Source organism: Pan troglodytes, chromosome 21 (genome assembly GCF_028858775.2).
Source record: "Pan troglodytes isolate AG18354 chromosome 21, NHGRI_mPanTro3-v2.0_pri, whole genome shotgun sequence".
Lineage (NCBI taxonomy): Eukaryota > Metazoa > Chordata > Mammalia > Primates > Hominidae > Pan > Pan troglodytes.
Window position 1 is genome coordinate 39023326 of NC_072419.2, and position 22745 is coordinate 39046070.

The 22745-nt window shown below is 45.5% G+C and overlaps 1 protein-coding gene across 3 annotated transcripts in view; it reads left to right on the forward strand.

Annotated features, from left to right (window-relative positions):
* Nucleotides 1-3098: 3098 nt before the first annotated feature.
* The window catches only part of MAPRE1 (microtubule associated protein RP/EB family member 1), a 30902-nt gene continuing 11255 nt past the window's right edge, over nt 3099-22745 (forward strand). The window contains exons 1-4 of one of the 3 annotated variants that reach the window (XM_054674648.2): nt 3099-3496; nt 9496-9619; nt 17259-17404; nt 20242-20449. In XM_054674648.2, coding sequence (XP_054530623.1) covers nt 9499-9619; nt 17259-17404; nt 20242-20449 — 475 coding nt within the window. In that variant the 5' untranslated portion in view covers nt 3099-3496; nt 9496-9498. Of the gene's footprint in view, nt 3608-3795; nt 3946-9495; nt 9620-17258; nt 17405-20241; nt 20450-22745 lie in introns of those variants that run through there. The other 2 variants (XM_054674647.2, XM_054674649.2) reach the window with 2 other exon arrangements.

The window sequence follows — 22745 nt, forward strand, 5'->3', positions numbered from 1 at the left end:
CTTCCCCCCTTTCTTTCTTTCCTTTTTGTGTATCTTTATTGATTTTTTTTTTTTTTTTGAGATGGAGTATCGCTTGTCGCCCAGGCTGGAGTGCAGTGGCGTGATGTCGGCTCACTGCAAGCTCTGCCTCCTGGGTTCATGCCATTCTCCTGCCTCAGCCTCCTGAGTAGCTGGAACTATAGGCGCCCGCCACCACGCCCGGCTAATTTTTTTTTATTTTTTAGTGGAGACGGGGTTTCACCGTGTTAGCCAGGATGGTCTCGATCTCCTAACCTCGTGATCTGCCCGCCTTGGCCTCCCAAAGTGCTGGGATTACAGGCGTGAGCCACCGCGCCTGGCCACTGATCCACCACGCCCGGCCACGTAACTTTATTGATTTTTTAAAACTTTAAATTATGCCAGGCACGGTGGCTCACACCTGTAATCCCAGCACTTTGGGAGGCCAAGGCGGGCGGATCACGAGGTCAGGAGATCGAGACCATCCTGGCTAACACGGTGAAACCCCATCTCTACTAAAAATACAAAAAATTAGCCGGGTGTGGTGGCGGGCGCCTGTAGTCCCAGCTACTGGGGAGGCTGAGGCAGGAGAATGGCATGAACCTGGGAGGCAGAGCTTGCAGTGAGCCGAGATCATGCCACTGCACTCCAGCCTGGGTGACACAGCGAGACTCCATCTCAAAAAAAAAAAACAAAAAAAAACCCCACAACTTTTAATTAAAAAATACGCAGGCCAAGTGTGGTGGCACACGCCTGTAGTCCTGGCTACTTGGGAGGCTGAGGTGGGAGGATTACTTGAGCTTATGAGTTTGAGGCTGCAGTGAGCTGTATTCCTGCCATTGACTCCAGCCTGGGTGACAGAGCAAGACTCTGTCTCTAAAAAAATTACTAAAAATTGGTAATTTTGGACTTACAGAAAACTTGCAAGAATAGTAGAAAGAATTCCTAAATACTCATAACCCAAATTCCCCAGATATTAACATATTGTCACATTTCCTTTGTCATCTTCTCTATATATTAATACCATTTTTCTGATCTCGACTCACTGCAACCTCTGCCTCCTGGGTTCAAGCGATTCTCCTGCCTCAGCCTCCCAATTAGCTGGGATTACAGGTGACTGCCACCGTGCCTGACTAATTTTTCTATTTTTCTATTTTTATTAGAGACGGATTACAGGCGCGTGCCACCACGCCCAACTAATTTTTGCATTTTTAGTAGAGACGGGGTTTCACCACGTTGGTCAGGCTAGTCTCAGACTCTTGACCTCGTGATCCGCCCACCTCGGCCTCCCAAAGTGCTGGGATTACAGGCATGAGCCACCGCACCTGGCCTTGCTCAAACTCTTTTGCCAAGGTAACTCCTCATCTTTCATGGTAAGTGTCATTTCTGGGAAGCTTTTCCACACTACCTAGGAGAGGTCATGTCTCTTGTGGTGTGCTCTTGGAGCAGTACTCGAAACCGAAGTATTGAAATGCCTCTAGACCTGTTGATAAACAGCTCCTGCCCCAGCTTCCCCACCCATTCTTCCCTGAACGTCTTACTGGGTTTCAGCAACTAACTGGGTGAGATTTGGCCTAGAGGGACCTCTAGGCCCCTGCTCCACACAGTGGAAGTACCATCAGCCCACCACATAATGTCCCTGCCTAGCATTGAGCCTGATTTGTAATTTAACAAGGATTTGTGTCATTAATTGTGTCCACTTTGCCTCCCCTGCCAGTCTGGAAACTTTAAGAGGTCAGAAGCTGTGTCTAGTTTTCGTTTTTATCTCTTAGAGACGGAGTTTCACTCTGTTTCCCAGGCCTGGAGTGCAGTGGCGTGATCTTTGCTCACTGCAGCCTCGAACTCCTGGGCTCAAGCGATCCTCCTGCCCCAGCCTTCCCAGTAGCTGGAACTAAAGGCACGTACCACCATGATCAGATTGTGTCTGTTTTTTTCACCAGGGCCTGATTGGTCAGGGAAAATATTTGTTGAATACTTGAATAAATGATACCCAGACAAAAAAAATCAGCTTGAAATCTGGATCTACCTCTGACACTGAGTGAGTCAATTGGCCTCTTTGTCCCTCAGTTTCTTTCTGCTGTAAAGTGGTGCAGTTCCTCTTTTTTTCTTTTTTAGACGAAGTCTGACTGCAACCTCTGCCTCCCAGGTTCAAGTGATTCTCCTGCCTCAGCCTCCCAAGTAGCTGGGATTACAGGCGCCCACCACCATGCCCGGCTAAGTTTTGCATTTTTAGTAGAGATGGGGTTTCGCCATGTTGGACAGGCTGGTTTCCAACTCCTGACCTCAGGTAATTCATCCGCCTTGGCCTTCCAAAGTGTTGGGATTACAGGTGTGAGCCACCACGCCCAGCCCAGTTCCTCCTTCAGCCAAGGCTCTCTTGAGAATGTAAGGGCCAGGTGTGGTGGCTCACGCCTGTAATCCCAGCACTTTGGGAGGCCGATGCAGGTGGATCTCTCGAGCCCAGGAGACCAGCCCAGCCTGGGTAACATGGCAAGACCCCATCTCTTAAAAAAAAAAAAAAGAGGGAGCGGGCAAGAGAGAATGTATGTACAGCCATTGGGAAACAACCCGGAACAGGACTCAGGAGGTCCTTGCTCCTGTGGGCTTTACAGGAGACAGACAGTAAAGGCACAAGATGCCTTCTTATGGTACTAAGAAGAAAATATGCCGCATGATATTGCAGATGGGGGAGCGGGGGTGTCACAGAACGTGACTTTTTTTTTTTTTTTTTTTGAGACAGAGTCTTGCTCTGTCGCCCAGACTGGAGTGCAGTGGTGCAGTCTCGCCTCACTGCCACCTCCGTCTCCTGGGTTCAAGTGATTCTCCTGCCTCAGCTTCCCAAGTAGCTGGAATTACAGGCACCCACCACCACGCCAGGCTAATTTTTGTATTTTTAGTAGAGATGGGGTTTCACTATGTTGGCCAGGCTGGTCTCAAACTCCTGACCTCAGGTGATCCTCCCACCTGGGCCTCCCAAAGTGCTGGGATTAAAGGCGTGAGCCACCGCACCCGGCCCAGAAAGTTGACTTCTAAGCGTTTCCCCAAAGTGTCTATTAGGTATCTTTATGATTCAATAACCCATTCTTACAGAAATTAATTGTAAGCCTGGGAGCGGTGGCTCACGCCTGTTATCCCAGCGCTTTGGGAGGCTAAGGCGGGAGGATCGCTTGAGGCCAAGAGTTCGAGACCACCCTGGGCAACACAGCGAGACCTCCATACATCTCTAAGCAAAAAAAAAAAAAAAATTCATTGTAAAAGCAATTTTCTTTTTGGTTACTGCCATAGGGATTTTGTAACTGAGTCACACCGGGCCGAGGCGGGACCTCATTGGCTGCGACCGACCACGTGCCGCAGTCGCCCCGGCGGTCGGGGCCCCGCCCCTCGGCTACCGTTCTGTGGATCAGGGGCCGAGCTCCGCCCCCGGCGCGCGGCTGAGTCCCTCTCTATAAAAGGAGCCGGCGGAGGATGACGAGCCTTTACGTCGGCGCGTAAGGAGGGGGTGCGTGTGAGGTCATCGCGCGGGCGGGCGGGCGGGGTCTGGCGGTTTGAACGAGACGAAGACGGAACCGGAGCCGGTTGCGGGCAGTGGACGCGGTTCTGCCGAGAGCCGGTGAGCCGGCTAGCGGGCCCGGGGGGTGCGGCTGGGGGGGCGGCCGCGTGGGCCAAGGCCGGGCGTGCGCGGGCAGGCCCTACGGGCAGCGCCAGGGCCGTTCCACACGGCGGTGCTGTTCGAGCCGGGTGGGGGAAGGGCGGGGCCGTGACCCGGCGCGCGCGGGCTGGGCCTGGGGGCGCGCGCTGCGCTCTGCTCAGGGGGCGGGGTCTCGGGCCGGAAGTGGGGGGCTGCTGCTACGCGGGGTGGGGGCTTCTGGGCCGCCGCTGAGGTGTGGTCCCTGCGCTGCAGCGACTGGAGGTCCCAGGGTGGTTGGGCCCTGGGAGGGTGTGGGCGAGGTGGGTCGTCCTGGGAGCTCTGGGGACGCACATTGTGGGAGGCCGTGTTGCCTGAGGGCCGAGAGATCGGGTGGTGGAGTCAGACCTGGGTTGGGTTCCGTGCGGTGTGACCTTGGACAGGTGCTTTAACCGCTGTGGATCTCAACTTCCTCATCTGTAAAACGGGGACAGTAATACTACCCACATTAAACTCTTAGCGCGATGTATGGCAGAAAGTAAGCCAGCTCTTGGACTCCCTCCTTTCTTCAGTGTGTGTTTATTGAATGCCCACTAGGTGTTGGGCACCGTGCTAAACCCTGGCTGTTTTCCCGGGAACAAAGATTTGCTCTCCAGGAATCCACATTATGATGAGCAGGAGGACAGTATAACGGGATGGTATCAACAGTGCTAGTTCAGTCCCTACTTCACAGTTGCTCTCGGATGCTGCAGGGCAGAGCTTGACCTCTGCCCCATTTTGGGGATGAGGATCCTGGGGCCCATTGAGGGAGGTTATGCTAGGCCGGGCATCCGCTTCTCCGATGGCATGTCTCTAACAGTAGTAATGATAATAGCAGCTCTTTGTTAGTTGGGCACTTGTTTTGTGTCAAGCACTGTTAAGTGCTCCATGTGGCTTTATGTCTTTTAATACTAACACTGTCTTTAAGAGAGATTCTCTTCTTCCTTTTTTTTTTTTTGAGACAGAGTTTTATTCTGTCGCCCAGGCGTGCAGTGGCACCATCGCTCACTGCAACCTCCGCCTCCCGGGTTCAAGCGATTCTCGTGCCTCAGCCTCCCGAGTAGTCGGGATTACAGGCGCGCGCCACCAAGCCCGGCTAATTGTTGTATTTTTTAGTAGAGACGAGGTTTCGCCATGTTGGCCAGGCTGTTGTCGAACTCCTGACCTCAAGTGATCTGTCCGCCTCGGCCTCCAAAGTGTTGGGATTACAGGTGTGAGCCACCGCGCCTGGCAAGAGAGATTACTTTCATTTTACAAATAAGGGGTCTGAGACTCTGAGAGGCGGAGTGTCTTATGCAGCCCAGCAAGTGGCTGAACCCCCACCTGGGACTTCAGTGTCTAGGCTCTTAACCTCTTTATTACACTTTCTCCCTGAGGTCCAGAGCTACACATCCAGATGTGCCCTTTGTGGTGGTGCGTCAAAGTGCCTAGCACAGTTTTTGGCACAGAGGGAAGCTTAGGACGTGATGTGCCTTTTGCTGAAGTGTTTTCATGTAGATTTTTGTTTAATCCTTACCACCACTTTGTGCAGAGATACTGTTTTACCCATTTTACAGGATGAGCCATTTGTGATGCAGGAAGATTAAGTGACTTGCCCACGGTCACATAGGTCCTTTCTGGTGGCACCTCCTTCCCCCTCTTTACATAGGGCTTATTGTGGTGCCTTGAAAGTAATAGAGTGCTTTAGAGCCAGCGTTGAATTTGTATAGGTTTGGGATCTTGCTAGGAGAGCTGCTGAAGGAAGAGAGATTCCTGGGTAGGTTTGAGGGAGCTTTTTCATGGTGGTGGTGGAAACCTGGATCAGGAAGCCTTGTAAGGGTGAGATTTGTGTGGTAGTCATGGGTCTTCCATGGCTGCCAATGATGGAATTGTGAAGGAAGGGTGAGCTGGAGCTCTGTTTTGACTGTTAGGAGGAGCCAATTAATTGATTGAGTCGGTGGATGTTCATTGTACATCCACAGGGTGCCTAATCCATGTATTTAGTGGCTGCAGCGTTTGTGGAGCACGTGGGACCAGGTATTAATGTACTGCTAATGAAAGTTTTAAATTATATGATGATGAAAGGCCATTAACGTTTTTTGAGCTGGGGTGTGGTCAGGAGACACACATGGCTTTACCAGCTGCTTAGATTTTATAGCAGCGTGATGCACACGATACAGTATATATAGGAATGTCGCCATAATAGATAACAGGTGCTCAGCTGGGACCATGTCTTTTTTGTTTGAATGTCTCTGGTACCTGATTTTGCGCACAGTATTTTGTTCATTCAAGGATTTTAAACAAGGGAGACACTTGCTGTGATTTGTGATTCAGGAAATTCTCTCTGGTTTGCTGTGTAAGAACAGATTGACACAGACAAATTTGAAGACTGTTGCAGTGCATCTCCGTGCGAGATGGTGCTGGCAGGTCTCAGGCGCACTGTTTTTGGCATTGGAGGTAGGAGGATGAGTGAGACAAGGTCCCTACCCTGCATCTTGTTTGTTAAATACCTCTTAAATTTGATGCCATGCCAAATATTTTATGTACCTTATCTAATTTAAACCCTTCTATGACCCTTTTCAGATAGGTGGCTTTAACTTGTAAGGGAACTGAGGTACGTTGAGTTTAAGTAACTTGCCTAAGATCACACAACTAATGAGTGACTGCCTCACATTCAAACCCATGTCCTCCTGGCTTGAAATCCTCAGCTATTTGCATCGAGTGGATTGCTTCCTGGCCCAAATCTGGCTCGAGAATGGTTCAGAAATAACGAGATAATGACAATTCATTGTGGGACTTCCTATCATAAAGGTTTGAATGAATTGCTCTGGAAACATAGGGATTAATTTCCCAGTGGAGTCAGTAACTAAATTGTGTTGGTGTCTTGCATAACATGGTTTTATCAGCTGATTTGGGGAGTGTAACAGTGTTGATGATTTGCTTTCTGACAAGTTTATATAGACACATTTTTCTCTCTTTGACGCTGTTCTGCCAACCTGAAAATAAGTAGTGAGTGCTTGCTATGTGCAAGATACTATGAGGTGCCTGGGAGATGTGAGGGCACGCAGACCTGGCAAGTTATTGACCTCTACAGACCTCAGTCACCCCATAAAAAGGGGACTGGATGGGTGGATTTGCCTCTTCTGGCTGTCACATTCTGTGGCTTGGTGAGTCAGGAGGCTTGCAGCAGCTTAGTGCAGGAGACTGATGTGGAAAGACCAACTCTAGTCACTAGGTGGAGGGAACGAAGTACCGTAAGAGAGAGCAAGGGGCTGGGATCTCAGGATTGTTCCAGATTGCTCTGCATCTTTCCCCTGCCCCTCCCCACTGGTAATGTTGCTGTCTTATGAAATAAAGAAAATTGTAAGTGTCTAGATCACTATGAAGTCTCTGGTATTTCATAGTGTGTCCTCATGGTGACTGCCCAGGGATTTGATTTAGATCTGGATTAGCCTGCCTTTATCTTGAGTCTTCCCTCCCTACTGTCTGTTCTCTACTAGTAGTCAATGTGATCTTTTTCAAACTGTAATGAGAGCAAGATTCTACCGCACTTAAAACCTGAAAGTGCCTGGGTGTGGTGGCTCATGCCTGTAATCCCAGCACCTTGGGAGGCTGAGGCGGAGGATTGTTTGAGGCTGGGCCGCAAAATGAGACCTGGTCTCTACAAAAAATTAAAAAATTAGCTGGGCTTGGTGGTGACCATCTGTAGTCCCAGCTACTTGGGAAGATGAGTCAAGAGGATGGCTTGAGCCTGGGAAGTCAGGGCTGCAGTGAGCCGTGATTGTGGCATTGCACTCCAGCCTGGGTGACAGAGTGACACCCTGCCTCAAAAAACAAACCCGACAATGGATTTCTTAATCCTAACTCCTTCTGTTCCCACCTCAGGCTCTGCTCTCCTTGCTCACTGGGCTGGAGAGCCCTATCTTTAGAGCTTCGTGTGGTTGCTTCCTTCTGATCCTTAAGCTCAACTGTTCATCTCAGAGAGGCTTCCTCTGACCACATTCCGTAAACCCCGTTGCATAAGTGGTTGGTATGAAATGATGTTTGTTGGTGTATTTGGTCAGTGTCAGACTTTGCACCACTAGAATGTGAACTCCCTGTGGACAGGCACCTTGTCTCTTGCTTTTCTGTATCCTGGTCCCTAGAACAGTGCCTAGCACGCGCTAGAGCTAGTAAACATTTGTAGAATGAGTGACGGTTGACTACACTGGTGCTCATAGACAATAACGCCCACATTTACTAGCATTTGAAAATTAGACTCATTGCTGTGTGTTTATTGTTTTGAATTTGAAAGCCTAGCAGAAAAGGGAGGGAAGAGAATGTGGAGGCTGGGGCTGGGCAGGCTTGCCTGCCAACCCCAGGGCCTCTCTTGTCCTCACCTATAAAATGAGGGACATGAAGTGAACCTTGCAGAGGGCTGTCAGGGTTAAACAACAAGTGTCTGTGAAGTATCTGGCACTTAGGCCCACAGATGCCCTACCATTGCCAGGTAGCTCTGCAGAGAATTAACTACGAGGATTCTTCACCTGTAAGGTCATTTGTTACTGCCTTTTTAATATCTAGGTATTGAAAAGCTGATTTACTTTTTCAATTATGAAAGAATTTATAGTTTTTTTTTTTTTTTGGAAATAGGATCTCACTGCCTCAACCTCTTGGACTCAGGTGCTCCTCCCAAGTCAGCCTCCCAAAGTGCTGGTATTACAGGCATGTGCCAGTGTGCCTGGCCTAGGTATAGTCTTTAAGGAAAATTTGGGAAGTAGTGAAAACTATAAATAGGAATTAATAAAAACCCATCGGGCCAGGCGTGGTGGCTCACGCCTGTAATCCCAGCACTTTGGGAGGCCTAGGCGGGTGGATCACCTGAGGTCAGGAGTTCTAGACCAGCCTGGCCAACATGCTGAAATCCTGTCTCTACTAAAAATACAAAATTTAGCCAGGCATGGTGGCATGCGCCTGTAATCCCAGGTACTTGAGAAGCTGAGGCAGGAAAATCGCTTGAACCTGGGAGGCGGAGGTTGCAGTGAGTTGAGATCGTGCCATTGCACTCCAGTCTGGGCAACAGAGCAAGACTCTCTCAAAAAAAAAAAAAAAAAAAAAAAGAAACAAACAAACAAAAAACCATTATCTGAAGAAAATTGTAAACATTTTGATATCTTAATGGGTAACTTTGGGCTGATGTTTTCTAAACAGAAAGCATTCTCGTTTATGCATCTGCCTCCCATCATAAAAGCACTTACTCATCCCTTTATTTAGTGCCTCTTGTAGTTTAGAATTGTATATTAATCACATTAAAATGGGGCCTCAATTTTAGTCTGGCTGGTGTTGGGCAGTTCATTTCAGGTCACGTTTGTATGTGGAAATCCAGATTCTGTGGCTGGAATCTTAGTGTCTCTCGTTTGGCCTCATGGGGAAGAAGGTGAGGCTTAAAAAGTCAATGTACCTAGGCTGGGCGTGGTGGCTCACACCTGTAATCCCAGAACTTTGGGAGGCCAAGGTGAGTGGATCACCTGAGGCCAGTAGTTCAAGACCAGCCTGGCCAACATGGTGAAACCCCATCTCTACTAAAAATACAAAAATTAGCTGGGTGTGGTGGTACACGCCTGTAATCCCAGCTACTCGGGAGGCTGAGGCAGGAGAATCACTTGAACTTGGGAGGTTGCAGTTGAGTTGAGGTCGTGCCACTGCACTCCAGCCTGGGCGACAGAGTGAGACTCTGTCTCAAAATAAAATAAAATAAAATAAAATAAAATTGCGTGTTCCTACAGGTTTGCTTTTGGGGACTCTCTAGGAAACACTTGACCTTACTTGCATGCCTAATGTAACACAGGCCCTTCTCTTTTCTTCCCATGCTTTAGAAGATGGCAGTGAACGTATACTCAACGTCAGTGACCAGTGATAACCTAAGTCGACATGACATGCTGGCCTGGATCAATGAGTCTCTGCAGTTGAATCTGACAAAGATCGAACAGTTGTGCTCAGGTAAGAGAAATCTGCTGGATCATTTTTCTAGGAAAGCCTGTAGGTTTTTCAGGAATGTGAAGGCCTGTATCTGACTGCAAAGCCACACAGAGAGGTTCAGGGTCTTTGTTAGGGCCACCCTGTTTCTTCCTCTCAGCCCTGCCTTTGCTTCTGCTTCAAAAGGAACTTTTTTTTTTTTTTTTGGACAGAGTCTCGCTCTGTTGCCCAGGCTGGAGTGCAGTGGCGCGATCTCGGCTCACTTCAAGCTCCGCTTCCCGGGTTCACACCATTCTCCTGCCTCAGTCTCCTGAGTAGCTGGGACTACAGGCGCCTGCCACCACGCCTGGCTAATTTTTTTGTATTTTTTTTAGTGGAGATGGGGTTTCACCATGTTAGCCAGGATGGTCTTGATCTCCTGACCTCATGATCTGCCTGCCTCGGTCTCCCAACGTGCTGAGATTACAGGTGTGAGCCACCACGCCCGGCCTTTTTTTTTTTTTTTTTGAGATGGGGTCTGGCGCTATTGCCCAGGCTGGAGTGCAGTGGTGCAATCTTGGCTCACTGCAACCTTTGCCTCCCGGGTTCAAGCGATTCTCCTACTTTAGCCTCCCAAGTACCTGGGACTACAGGCGTGCATCACCACACCTGGCTAATTTTTTTGTATTTTTAGTGGAGACGGGGTTTCACCATGAGGTCAAACTCGTGACCTCAAATGATCTGCCTGCCTCAGCCTCCCAAAGTGCTGGGATTACAGGCATGAGCCACCATGCCTGGTTGGAACTATACTTAAATAAAGAGTGTGCTCTGGCCTGCAGGTCCACCATCTTCTGCTCTAGAGACTGCATTCTGAGGCCTGAAGCTCAGCCCCGACTTCTTGGTGTCTATTATTGTGCATCCAGATTGCATGTTTTATTTGAGGACAGTAATTGTATTAACTACTGTCTACTGTTCTAGTTTTATGTTCATCAGTGGCATTTCTTATTCCCAAGAAGTACACGATCAAAGTCTAGCAAATATCATTTCAGCCACAATTTTATGGAACTACTGTTTAACAATAATTTGGCAAAGATGTAATGATTTAAAGTCTCGGTGTGGTGGCTCACGCCTATAATCCCAGCACTTTGGGAGGCTGAGGCAGGCAGATCACCTGAGGTCAGGAGTTCAAGACCAGCCTGGCCGACATGGTGAAACCCCGTCTCTACTAAAACTACAAAAAAATTAGCCGGGGGTGGTGGCAGGCGCCTGTAATCCCAGCTGCTCTGGAGGCTGAGGCAGGAGAAACGCTTGAGCCCGGGAGGTGGAGGTTACAGTGAGCCAAGATCGCACCACTGCACTCCAGCCTGGGTGACAAGAGCGAGACTCCGTCTCAAAAAAATGAAAAAGAAGTAGTGATTTAAAACAAGAACAAAAACATGGTCTCTTTCTATGTATGCTAATCGTATGACGTGGGAAACTAGAAAGAAGAAAACAAAAAAATGCCTTATAATTCCACTATTCAAGCCGGCTACTGTTCACTCACTAATCATGAGCCACTGTGCCTGCCCTGGATCGATCTTAAATTACTGCCATTGCTTGGCCGGGTGTGGTGGCTCGTGCCTGTAATCTCAGCACTTTGGGAGGCCGAGGCGGGTGGATCATGAGGTCAGGAGTTCGAGACCAGCCTGGCCAACATAGTGAAACCCCGTCTCTGCTAAAAATACAAAAAATTAGCCGGGCTTGGTGGCACGCACCTGTAGTCCAGCTACCCGGGAGGCTGAGGCAGGAGAATCGCTTGAACCTGGGAGGCAGAGGTTGCAGTGAGCCGAGATGGCGCCACTGCACTCCAGCCTGGGTGACAGAGTGAGACTCCATCTAAAAAAAAAAAAATTTATTGCCGTTGCTTATAGGATTTTTTCTTTTTTTTTTTTTGAGTTCAGCTTCTGCCCTTCCTTATTTTATAGCTGGGTCCTAGTCTCGATCTTAGTTTCATTGACTTGTCTTGTTATTTCCTTGGTGAGGTGTATTTAATCTTGGTTTTACGGACGGTCAGATGGAGGCTACGTGTGAAGCTGTACAGTAACACAGTGGTGCCCAAGAGTGGTGTTTATTCAGCATTAGTTACTTTGCTGATCATAGACAACAGGCTGTTAGCCTTAGTTCTGTGCTGTGTCCCCCCCACCATTTTCTATTAGTTTCCTCATTATTCATTTCCCTATCCCCATTTGTGTGAGGCTTTTAAAGCACTTGTTTGACCTGTGTTCTGTGACTAATGTGAGGATGAGGTCATCCTAGTTTTCACTGGAGCCAGCTTTTTACCAGCAATTCCCTCTAAAATTTACCTTTTTCTGTAAATATATTCCAAAGTCTATTTCACTTAGTTAATTGGAAAATGTGATCTTTAATGTTTAGATAAGTTGTATATGTGCTGATCGGGCTCTAGGTTTATCTCATTCAGGCAGAGAGCTGTTGTAGACAGGACTGGGCATAAAGAGGCTTCAGTCTGCTCTGAGCCATGTGACTTTTGACAAGACCCTTAATGTCTTAGTTCTTCATCTGTGAACTGGGGCAGCGATACCTGGCCCACTTGTTGGCCAGTGTGAGAATCACCTATAATAACAGCTCTCAGATAACTGACTGTGTGCCAGACCCTGGAAATGAGTGCAGGTCATTTGATGGGGGCACATCCTCCTTTTACAGATGAGGAGACTAACCCTGGGGCACAGCTTATGTATTACAGAACCTGGTTTTGAACCAGATCTTTCTGAGCACACAGCCCACATGCATCCTGCTGCATACTTGTTATATCTTTTATAGAAACATTTGGAGGGGATTAAACAAATGTAAATTACAAATGTAAATTACATACAGTTAATTATAGTGATACTGTTTCACTATAAAGTCTGTGAGGTTTGTCAGTTGTTTTTTTTTTTCTTTTTGAGACTGGAGGCTGGAGTGCAGTGGCGTGATCTCGGCTCACTGCAACCTCCGCCTCCCAGGTTCAAGCGATTCTCCTGCCTCAGCCTCCTCAGGAGCTGGGATTACAGGTGCGTGCCACCTGTAATTTTTGTATTTTTACTAGAGACGGGGTTTCACCGTGGTGGTCAGGCTGGTCTTGAACTCCTGACCTTGTGATCCGCCCACCTCGGCCTCCCAAAGTGCTAGGATTACAAGTGTGAGCCCCCGCGCCTGGGCGGTATGTCAGTTTTGTCTCATGTCTGCTACTTTTCCCAAATAAAGTGCTTTTTCTCCCTAGGAAAGGGTAAGTGCAGGACACTTAACTGTGATTTGTAAACAAACTTGTTCATTCATAACTAGTCTTCTTGAAAGCCGTATAAGATGTCTCTTGGAGTATATAGATGGTTGCATTGTGTTTCACATTGGTGTTTAGAAAATGAGGTCTTGCTTCCAGTACGAGAGCAGACAGGATGAGACACAGACATTGTCTCTCTGAAGAAGGCCCGCTGCCAGGGGTTTGGAGTCAGAGAAAGTGAGGCTCCTCAACTCCTAGTGCTTACTGAGGCCCAAGGAGAATTCCAGGAGCTTTTGATGCTGGTGCCAGATCCTTCCTAACCTCATCTCTGATGAGCAGAGGATCTAGCAGACCAGAGTTCCCCACTAAACACAGCTTTACAAAGTAGGAATACATTTCTTCCTTGAGAGGGCAAAGTGCTGAGGTCCTTTGTTAATCCGCCTGCTGCCTGTGAAGTGGCCAAATTTTGTCAGCAGTGGGCTCTCCTACCCCCAACAGTGAGCTGAGCCTTTGCTTGGCTCTGGTAGAGGGAGATTAGGCAAGGATAACTTTCAGTGAAAGATTTGGCAGGTTGTTTCAAGATTCATTAATACATTCTGTAGTCTCCGTAGTTTGGAGAGCTAGTCATCAAGTATTTTGGAAAGATAGTCATCATGAGGAAAAACCTAGTCAAAGAGAATGATTTTTATGAGAGCTTTTTTTTGTCAGAAAGGGAGTACTGGTTGCTTTTGTGAATTGTTCCTGTGTTGCATTCCATATTCAGGCCCCTCTGCATTTTCTCAAGAGCACAGCTTGGTCCTCTGCACATGTAGAGGGGCCTCACTGAATGTATTCGGCTCTCCCCTTCTCCTCCTTGTCTTCTCCTTCCAGCCTGGCTTCCTTTATGGGTTCCTTCGCAGCAAAGGTGTTGATGTTCCCAGGCAAATGGTAGATTCCTTTCTCCTCAGCTTAATGTGGGGCCCCGACAGCCCTTGAGTTCATGTAAGACAGCTTGGCGATCTTGCTTCTGCTACACTGCTAATGACATGGTCCTCCTGCTCTGGGAGTGTGTTATCACACCTGTAACCAGGCCTCTCCCAGCTCAGATCTGGTCTGATATTTCTGTTTATGGGATACTTTTGCCCTACCTGTCATTACTTAAAATCTCAGCTTTGTTTTCTCCTCAGGCTAGCTCCCTTTTCCAGGTACTCCATTTGGGGCCATGATTCCACCTTTCTTCCAGTGTCCCAGGCCTGAGAAGCATCTTTTGAGGCTAATTCACAGTTTTATTTGTCTTCTGAAAGAGCTTCTAGATCCAGCCCCTTCTCAGATTGCTCACTGCTGCTGCAGTGGCCTCCTGACTGAACACTAAGTTCCCTCTAAGTTCCCAGCCCCCACCTTCCCTTTTGTTATATTGCATAAGTCTGCAGCCTTTCTGAGGGACTGGTTTTATCAAGTCACATTTCTGATCAAGGAAGTATCTCTTCAAACATTTTTTTTTTTTTTGAGGCGGAGTCTCGCTCTGTCGCCCAGGCTGGAGATCTCTGCTCACTGCAAGCTCTGCCTCCCAGGTTCTCACCATTCTCCACCTCAGCCTCCCAAGTAGCTGGGACTACAGGCGCCCGCCACCACGCCCGGCTAATTTTTTTGTATTTTTAGTAGAGACGGGGTTTCACCGTGTTTGCCAGGATGGTCTCGATCTCCTGACCTCGTGATCCGCCTGCGTCGGCCTCCCAAAGTGCTGGGATTACAGGTGTGAGCCACCGCGCCCAGCCTCTTCAAACATTTTTGCCTAAGTCTTCAAGCACCTCCTTGATTTTTCCCTTGCTTTACATAAAGCAAACCAAAACAGAAGATAGGAAGCTCATTTTCTTCTGATTATGAATAGTTAGGTCTTCATTAAAAAAAATTAAAGGCCAGGTGTGGTAGTTCATGCCTGTAATCCAGCACTTTGGGAGGCTGAAGTGAGAGGATCACCTGAGCCCAGGAATTTGAGACCAGCCTGGGCAACGTGACAAAACCTTGTCTCTAAAAAAGAAAAAGAAACATGAAGAGAGTCATACTCGCATAAAAGTCTATCAGGAGGACTGGATGCCAATATTTATGTAATTGATTCTTTCTCTTTTTAGAAATAGGGAAATAAGAATGTTTCTTTCTTTTTTTTTATTCCTGTACAATTTTGGTAACCAGTTTCATGCATAAGTTGTTGACTTTTTTTTTTTTAACTCCTGTGCAATTTTGGTAACCAGTTTCATTCATAAGTCATTGTCTCTTTTTTGTTGTTTTTTTTTGAGACGGAGTCTTGCTCTGTCTCCCAGGCTGGAGTGCAATGAATGGTGCGATCTCAGCTCACTGCAACCATCGCCTCTCGGGTTAAAGCGATTCTCCTGCCTCAGGTTCCCAAGCAGCTGGGACTACAGGCATACGCCACCACGCCCGGCCAATTTTTTTGTATTTTTAATAGAGACGGGATTTCATCATGTTGGTCAGGCTGGTCTCGATCTCCTGACCTCAGATGATCTGCCCGCCTTGGCCTTCCAAAGTGTTGGGATTACAGGTGTGAGCCACCGCGCTTGGCCAATTTTTTTTTTTTTAATTGTGTAAAATAGTACTGGGTAAAATACCACTGTGGATATAGTTGCTGAATAGATCGTCTTCTATTTGGGTTTTTAAAAAAAGTTGGTCCGTTTCAAAAAAAAAAAAAAACAAAAGAATGCCCTCAGTGTACTTTTGTTGGATGAGTAAATAAATCAGTCACCTCAAAAATCAAGGCCTTAACCTTCTGAAGATCCTTTCTTAATTAAGAATGTCACCCTGGTCACTGAAGTGCCCCTGCTCTCCTTTATGTTGACTTTCCAAAAATAACGGTAACCGAACATGCTGGAACCAGCAGAGAACTTGTTTGGCCTGACCTCAAGTAAGTTGAATATGCATTTTATGGCAGTCTTGAATTCTGCAGATTACTTATTACTTAACCGCTGGTTTAGCTTCCCAAGCTTGTTCCTTTGGCAAATTAGCCTTGGAAGGGCAGTAAAGTACACAGTGAAGCCTGCTGTGAATTAGGAGAGTTCAGTTTGTCGGCATTAGAGAAATAATCTTCCTGGAAAGTTTAAGCAGTAATAAAACACTTTTTGGAAAAAAAAATGGGCAAGTGGGGGAAGGAATGAAATGGGATGAAATATTGCAATAATTTATTACAGTAGTCTCTTTTTTTTTTTTTTTTGAGACGAGGTCTCTCTCTGTCCCCCAGGCTGGAGTGCAGTGATGTGATCATGGCTCACTGCAGTCCTTGACCTCTTGGGCTCAAGTGATCCTCCTACCTCAGCCTCCTGAGTAACTGGAACCACAAGGGCATGCCAACACGCCAAGCTAATTTTGGTATTTTTTGTAGAGACAGGGTTTCACCATGTTGCCCAGGCTGTTCTCGAACTGCTGGACTCAAGTGATCCACCTGCTTCCCTAAGTGTTGAGATTACAGGCGTGAGCTACGGTGCCTGGCCTTATCATAGTAGTCTTTATTTATTTATTTTTGAGCCAGAGTTTCGCCTTTTTTTTTTTTTTTTTTTTTTTGAGACAGTGCAGTGGCCTGAGAGAATCGCTTGAACTCAGGAAGTAGAGGTTGCGGTGAGCCGAGATCGCGCCACTGCACTCCAGCTTGGCAACAGAGCGAGACTCTGTCTCAAAAAATAAATAAATAAATAAAAAATTAATAGAGGAACACAAAAATGTCTTCTGTTCAACTTTGTTAATTAAATGACGGGTTGGCCGGGTGCTCTACAAAAAGAATAAAAAACTAGTTGGGCGTTGGTGGCACGTGCCTATAGTCCCGCTACTCCAGAGGCTGATGTGGGAGGATCACTTGAGCCTGGGAGGCAGAAGTTGCAGTGAGCTGAGATTGTGCCACTGCACTCCAGCCTGGGCGACAGTGAGACCCTGTTTCGAAAAGAAAAGAAATGATAGGTTAAATGTATTTAGAGATGTAAAAAGCCCAGGGAGACAGACGTCTTAGGGAAAAAAATGTTTTTTAATCTAGATCAAGGATGGATCTTGGAAATTGCCTCCTGAAGAGGAGGGTATATCTTTGTGAAAAATCAGAAAATGTCACTTCTGTTATTTTCTTTTCTGTATTTTAGGCATTCATTTTTGTTTCTAGTGGTCATTTTATTGTCATGATGATTACCAATAAAGAACAGGAGTTTTAAAATTTTGTAGAAACACTCCTTTTCTCCTTGTTATAGGCTTCTGGGTTGCAAGTATGTTGTAGAATATATGGGGTGAAAACCACAGTCTTGTTACAGATTTTAGAAATTGACTTCACATGAAGTCAGTGAAGCTTTTGGTTTTTGTAGGTCTACTTCACAATTTTAAAAATTGTATTTGGTTTAAGTGGGTCTGGGAAGAAGTTCACCCTGCTTCTTTAATTGTATTTTTCTGTTGCCGTTGTTCATTCAGGGGCTGCGTATTGTCAGTTTATGGACATGCTGTTCCCTGGCTCCATTGCCTTGAAGAAAGTGAAATTCCAAGCTAAGCTAGAACACGAGTACATCCAGAACTTCAAAATACTACAAGCAGGTTTTAAGAGAATGGGTGTTGACAAAGTAAGTAAATGTTATCTTTTATTGTGGTTAATGTTCCTTAATGATCGTTACTAAGGAGGTAGATGCTAGCTTATGACTTTGGACATTTTCTTTTTTTTCTTAATTTATCTAGTTAACTTTTCTCAGTTAACACAGAATTTACTGGGAGCAGTTTGCCCCTACCTTCTTGCCCCTATTCCCCTTGCTTGTTTCTTTCTTCATCGTCTGTGAAGTTAGTAACTGTTTAGAGGAGTCAGCCTGTAAATTTGTACAGTGATTTTTATTTTTAAAAAATTCCTGTGTAATCTCTAGTAGTCTGGAATCTAACTCTCTTAATCTGGATTTACTTCTGTAAAAGCATACTGTATGTAGAATAGTTCCAGTAGAGAAGATTCTAGGCCAGGCGTGGTGGCTCACACCCGTAATCCCAGCACTTTGGAGGCTGAGGTGGAGAAGATTCTAGAAATACTTGCTTTTTATAGAAGGTTACAAGGAGGCTCCGTGGTGGGTGCTGGAAAACTCCTTTCTGCCCCCAAAGGTTTTTGAAGGTAACAGAAACATGGTCCACCAGGCATGGTTTAGCACAAACATTTAATGTTTAGCACAAATATTACCTCTGTTTTAGTAGATAATAGATTAAGTAGTTTATCCCTTCCCCCACCCTTGTGAAGGGGTTATCCTTTTAAGCCATTTTTGGGGGGATAACTTTTTTTTTATGGCAAAGGTAGTAACACCCCCAATTATCTTGCTGGTGTGTCTGGTTTTTATTTATTTTGAAATCAGGTTTTTTTTTAATTTTAGTTTTGTCTCTACAATATATAAAATAGGCATTTATAGTATAAGAATATCACTTACTTTCCAGGCATAGTTTAAATAGAGTTCATATACAGTAATTTTGCATTCATTATTATGGAATTTTATTTTTTGAATATGGAAAATGTCTAAAGTATATAAAAGTAATAATAGTGTACAAACAATAAATAGTAAATAGTGTAATGATCCCTCATGTAACTCAATTAACCATTGAGTTAATTTTGTTTTATATCTAATTCTGTTAATTTTGTTTTATATCTAATTCTATCCTATCCTATGTATTCTGGGTTATTGAAGTGAGTACAGAGGTAATATTTGTGAATGTTTCAGTATCATGCAAAGTAACTTTTAAAAATTATATTTGTCAGAGGGGTGGATATATTATTGGATATATTCTTTTTATAATACATTGCAACTGGAATCTTTGGAGATTAAAAGATAGGTAAAAGCCAGGCATGGTGGCTCATGCCTGTAGTCCTAGCTACTCTGGAGGTTGAGGCAGGAGCATCACTTGAACTCAGGAGTTTGAGGCAGCAGTGAGCTATGATTGCAGCATAAGACTCCAGCCTGGGCAACAGAGCAAGACCCCATCTCTAAAAAAGATTAAAAAGTTAAGTTGTGGCCAACACTTCAGTGATTTGAATACTTGAAAACACAGTATTCTTGTATAATAGAAATACTTACAGGGTCCTTATGTATATTTGTTATTTTGTGTGTGTGTGTTTTTATTGGTGTTTTTTTTTTTTTTTTTTTTTTTTTTTTGAGATGAGGTCTTGCTGTGTTGCCAGTGCTGGTCTAAATTCCTGGACTCAAGCAGTCCTCAAGATAGCTAGGATTGCAGGTGGGCAGCCCTGCCCCCAGCAAGCATGTTTTAATAGGATTTGGAATTACTTGGAAAACATGTCATTTTGTAAAAATTTATCCTGAGACTGATTCTGCATCTTGATCTACTTTCAGGTTAGAATTATTCTTTTTCCTTTGTTTTCTTTTCTTTTCTTTCTTTTTTTTTTTTTTTTTTTTGAGACAGAGTCTCACTCTGTTGCCCAGGCTGGAGTGCAGTGGTGCAATCTCAGCTCACTGCAACCTCCACCTCCCGGGTTCAAGTGATTCTCGTGCCTCAGCCTCCTGAGTAGCTGGGATTACAGACGTCCGCCACCACACCCGGCTAATTTTTGTATTTTTAGTAGAGACAGGGTTTCACCATATTGGCCAGGCTGGTCTCGAACTCCTGACCTCAAGTGATCTACCTGCCTTGACCTCCCAAAGTGTTGGGATTACAGGTGTGAGCCACCACGCCCGGCCCAGAATTTTCTTGAACACAGTTCATTGTAGATGCCTTTGGTTGGTTTGTGCAATGGATTTTTCTTCCCTTTTCTTAAATGGGGTCTCTCTCTGTCACCCAGGCTGGAGTGCAGTGGCACAGTCTCGGCTCACTGCAACCTCTGTCTCCTGGGCTCAAGCAGTCCAATCTCAGCCTCCCAAGGAGCTGGGACCATAGGCGCATGCCACCACACCTGCCTAATTTTTTTGTATTTTTGGTAGAGCCTAGGTGTCACCATGTTGCCCAGGCTGGTCTCAAACTCTTGACCTCAAGCAGTCTGCCCGCCTTGGCCTCCCAAAGTGCTGGGATTACAGGCATGAGCCACTGTGCCTGGCCTGTGCAATGGATTTCATGCTTTGTGATAGGCACTGTGGCCATGCAAGTTATATAGCGGACCTACTCTTTATAGCATAATGCACTTTTGTATCACGTCTTAGGATGTGCTTGGATGGATGTGTGTATGTGACTTATATGGTACTTGTTCCTTTTTTGTTTCTGATTCCTTTTCATACATTTGAGAGAGTGGGGAGGGGTTGGGAAGTGTAGGTACTCTTGAAGGCAAACTGCATGAAACTTGCTTTATAAATTTAGGGGCTTAGCCCTAAGGACTCTAAAATATTTTTTTCTCCTTTTGGCAGAGCTTTATAATGAATTGATGCATGGACTAGTTTGATGCTTGCCAAAAGCCTCTTTTTGGGGGCTAAACAGTTGTTTTTCTCTGCAGATAATTCCTGTGGACAAATTAGTAAAAGGAAAGTTTCAGGACAATTTTGAATTCGTTCAGTGGTTCAAGAAGTTTTTCGATGCAAACTATGATGGAAAAGACTATGACCCTGTGGCTGCCAGACAAGGTCAAGAAACTGCAGTGGCTCCTTCCCTTGTTGCTCCAGCTCTGAATAAACCGAAGAAACCTCTCACTTCTAGCAGTGCAGGTAAAAAAAACAACCCCAAAACGTTTCCAAAAAATAGCGTTCCAGATATTCATTCAGCATTCAGCTAGAATTTTTTTCAGTAGCCATAGGCTTAGGGATCTTAAGAAATATAATCCCAGGCATGTGGCCAGAGTATGGATTTTGGCATCAGGCAGGTAACTGTGTGTGTCCTTAGGTGTCTGTAGCCCTGTGTAAGCAACTTCAACTCTGCCCCACAGTTTCCTCCTCTATAAAATGGGAATTTTAATACTTGCCTCAGAGGGTTTTTGAAACTTGAACAAGTTACTGTATGCAGTTTTGCCAAAGCTCTAGAAACCCATCAGGCTAGCTCATGTAAGAGAGCATTAGTTCGTTCCAAAACAAGGGCATTTTTACAGAGCCCTAGGATGGGAAGTTATACCAGAGCTGAACTCCTTGAAGGAGGTGTGTAGGTCTCTCAGGGACTGCTCTTGGCTGTCTGTGTTATTCTCTCTGTAGACCAGCTTCCTGTGTATACTCACAGCTTCCCTACCTGCCCTAGAACTTTAGCTGCTAGGTGACTTTGGCTTGCCATGGTGCTAGCAGAGTCGGGGGCGGGGGTAGGGGAGAGGCTGATTTTACATACCTTCTCAAAAGGGTATGGGCTTGGTAGCTTTCCCAAGATGTGTTTACATTAGTATAGAATGTGTATATTTTGGGGCAGGGTAGATATTCTACAGATGCTAATTTCTTCTTTTCCAGAGGATGGCAAGAATATTAGTTAAGGTTTCATAATACCTAGAGAGAGGCTTGTTCATCTGATAGAGAGGGTAGGTTGAGTGCTTTCTAAATAGCTTAATGGAGAGACAATTCGCATGCCATATAATTATATTTTTATATTTAAAGTATAAAGTTAAACGGTTTTTAATATATTCAAAGAATTGTGTAACTATCACTACAATCAATTTTAGAACATTTTCATCACTCTGAAAAGAAACCCTGTGCTGGGCGCAGTGGCTCATGCCTGTAAATCCCAGCGCTTTGGGAGGCTGAGGCAGGCAGATCACTTGAGGTCAGGAGTTTGAGACCAGTCTGGCCAACATGGTGAAAACCCATCTCTACTGAAATACAAAAATTAGCTGGGCATGGTGGCGCATGCCTGTAATCCCAGCTACTCAGGAGGCTGAGGCAGGAGAATCGCTTGAACCCAGGAGGTGGAGGTTGCAGTGAGCCAAGATCGCACCACTACACTGCAGCCTGGGCGAGAGAGACAGACGCTGTCTCAAGAAAAAAAATAGAAAGAAACCTTGTACATAGTTAATAGTTGTCACTTCCCACTTTCCCCAGCTTTACCCCCTCCCTCCAGCCCTAAGCAACCACTTATCTGCTTTCTGTCTCTGGATTTGCCAGTTCTAAACTTTTCCTATACATGGAGTCATAGAGTATGTGATCTTTTGTGTCTGACTTCTTTTGCTCAGCCTGCTGTTTTCAAGGTTCATCCATGCCCTAGCATGTATCAGTCCTTCATTCTTTTTTATTGTGGAATAATATTCCATTGCATGCCTATACCTCATTTGATTCAGCAGTTCATGGTCTTTTGCGTTGTTTCCCACTTTATGGCAGATAGGAATAATGCTGCTGTGAACGTTCATATACAGCTTCTGTGTGGACCTACAAGTTTTGATTTCTCTCAGTTACAGACCCAAGAGTATATACTCTGGGAGCAGAATTGCTAATTGCTGTGCCATGTGTTAACTCTGTATTTAACCTTTTGCAGAACTGCCTGTTTTCCAAAGTGCCTCAGCTCTTTACATTCCCATCAGCAGGGTTCCCGTTTCTCTAGATATTGAGTACTTTTTATTCTTTACCTGTTTAGAATGGGAAACTACATAGATAACCCCGTGCATTTCATATTTCAGATGCTGCTACCAGTTGAGTGGAGACGTGCATTAAGCATTTAGTCTTTGGGATAAACGTGCTAGAGAGAGTCATCCAGAGGAAATGCCTATTACTGTGGGTGAAAGGCCTTGTGATTATAGTTTGGGGTGTTAGGAAGATGAGATATTTTCAAACCTGGCATGTAATATGCAAACTTTACAAAATAATTGCTAAGTAGGTGAATTATCAGTGATATATATACCTTGAGGTTTAGCCCATTCTTGATTATTTTTACTTGTAGATAGGTTGGCTCCTTTACTCCTTTTTTCTTGTCTTTGTCTGCTTTTGGCTGTAAATACTGAGAGACGTCTATAAATACTAGTCAGTGTGATGCTTTTCTCTCCTCACTCTTCTAAACTCCTTCTAAAAGGTAAGCAGAGATGAAGATTTTAAAGCAGTT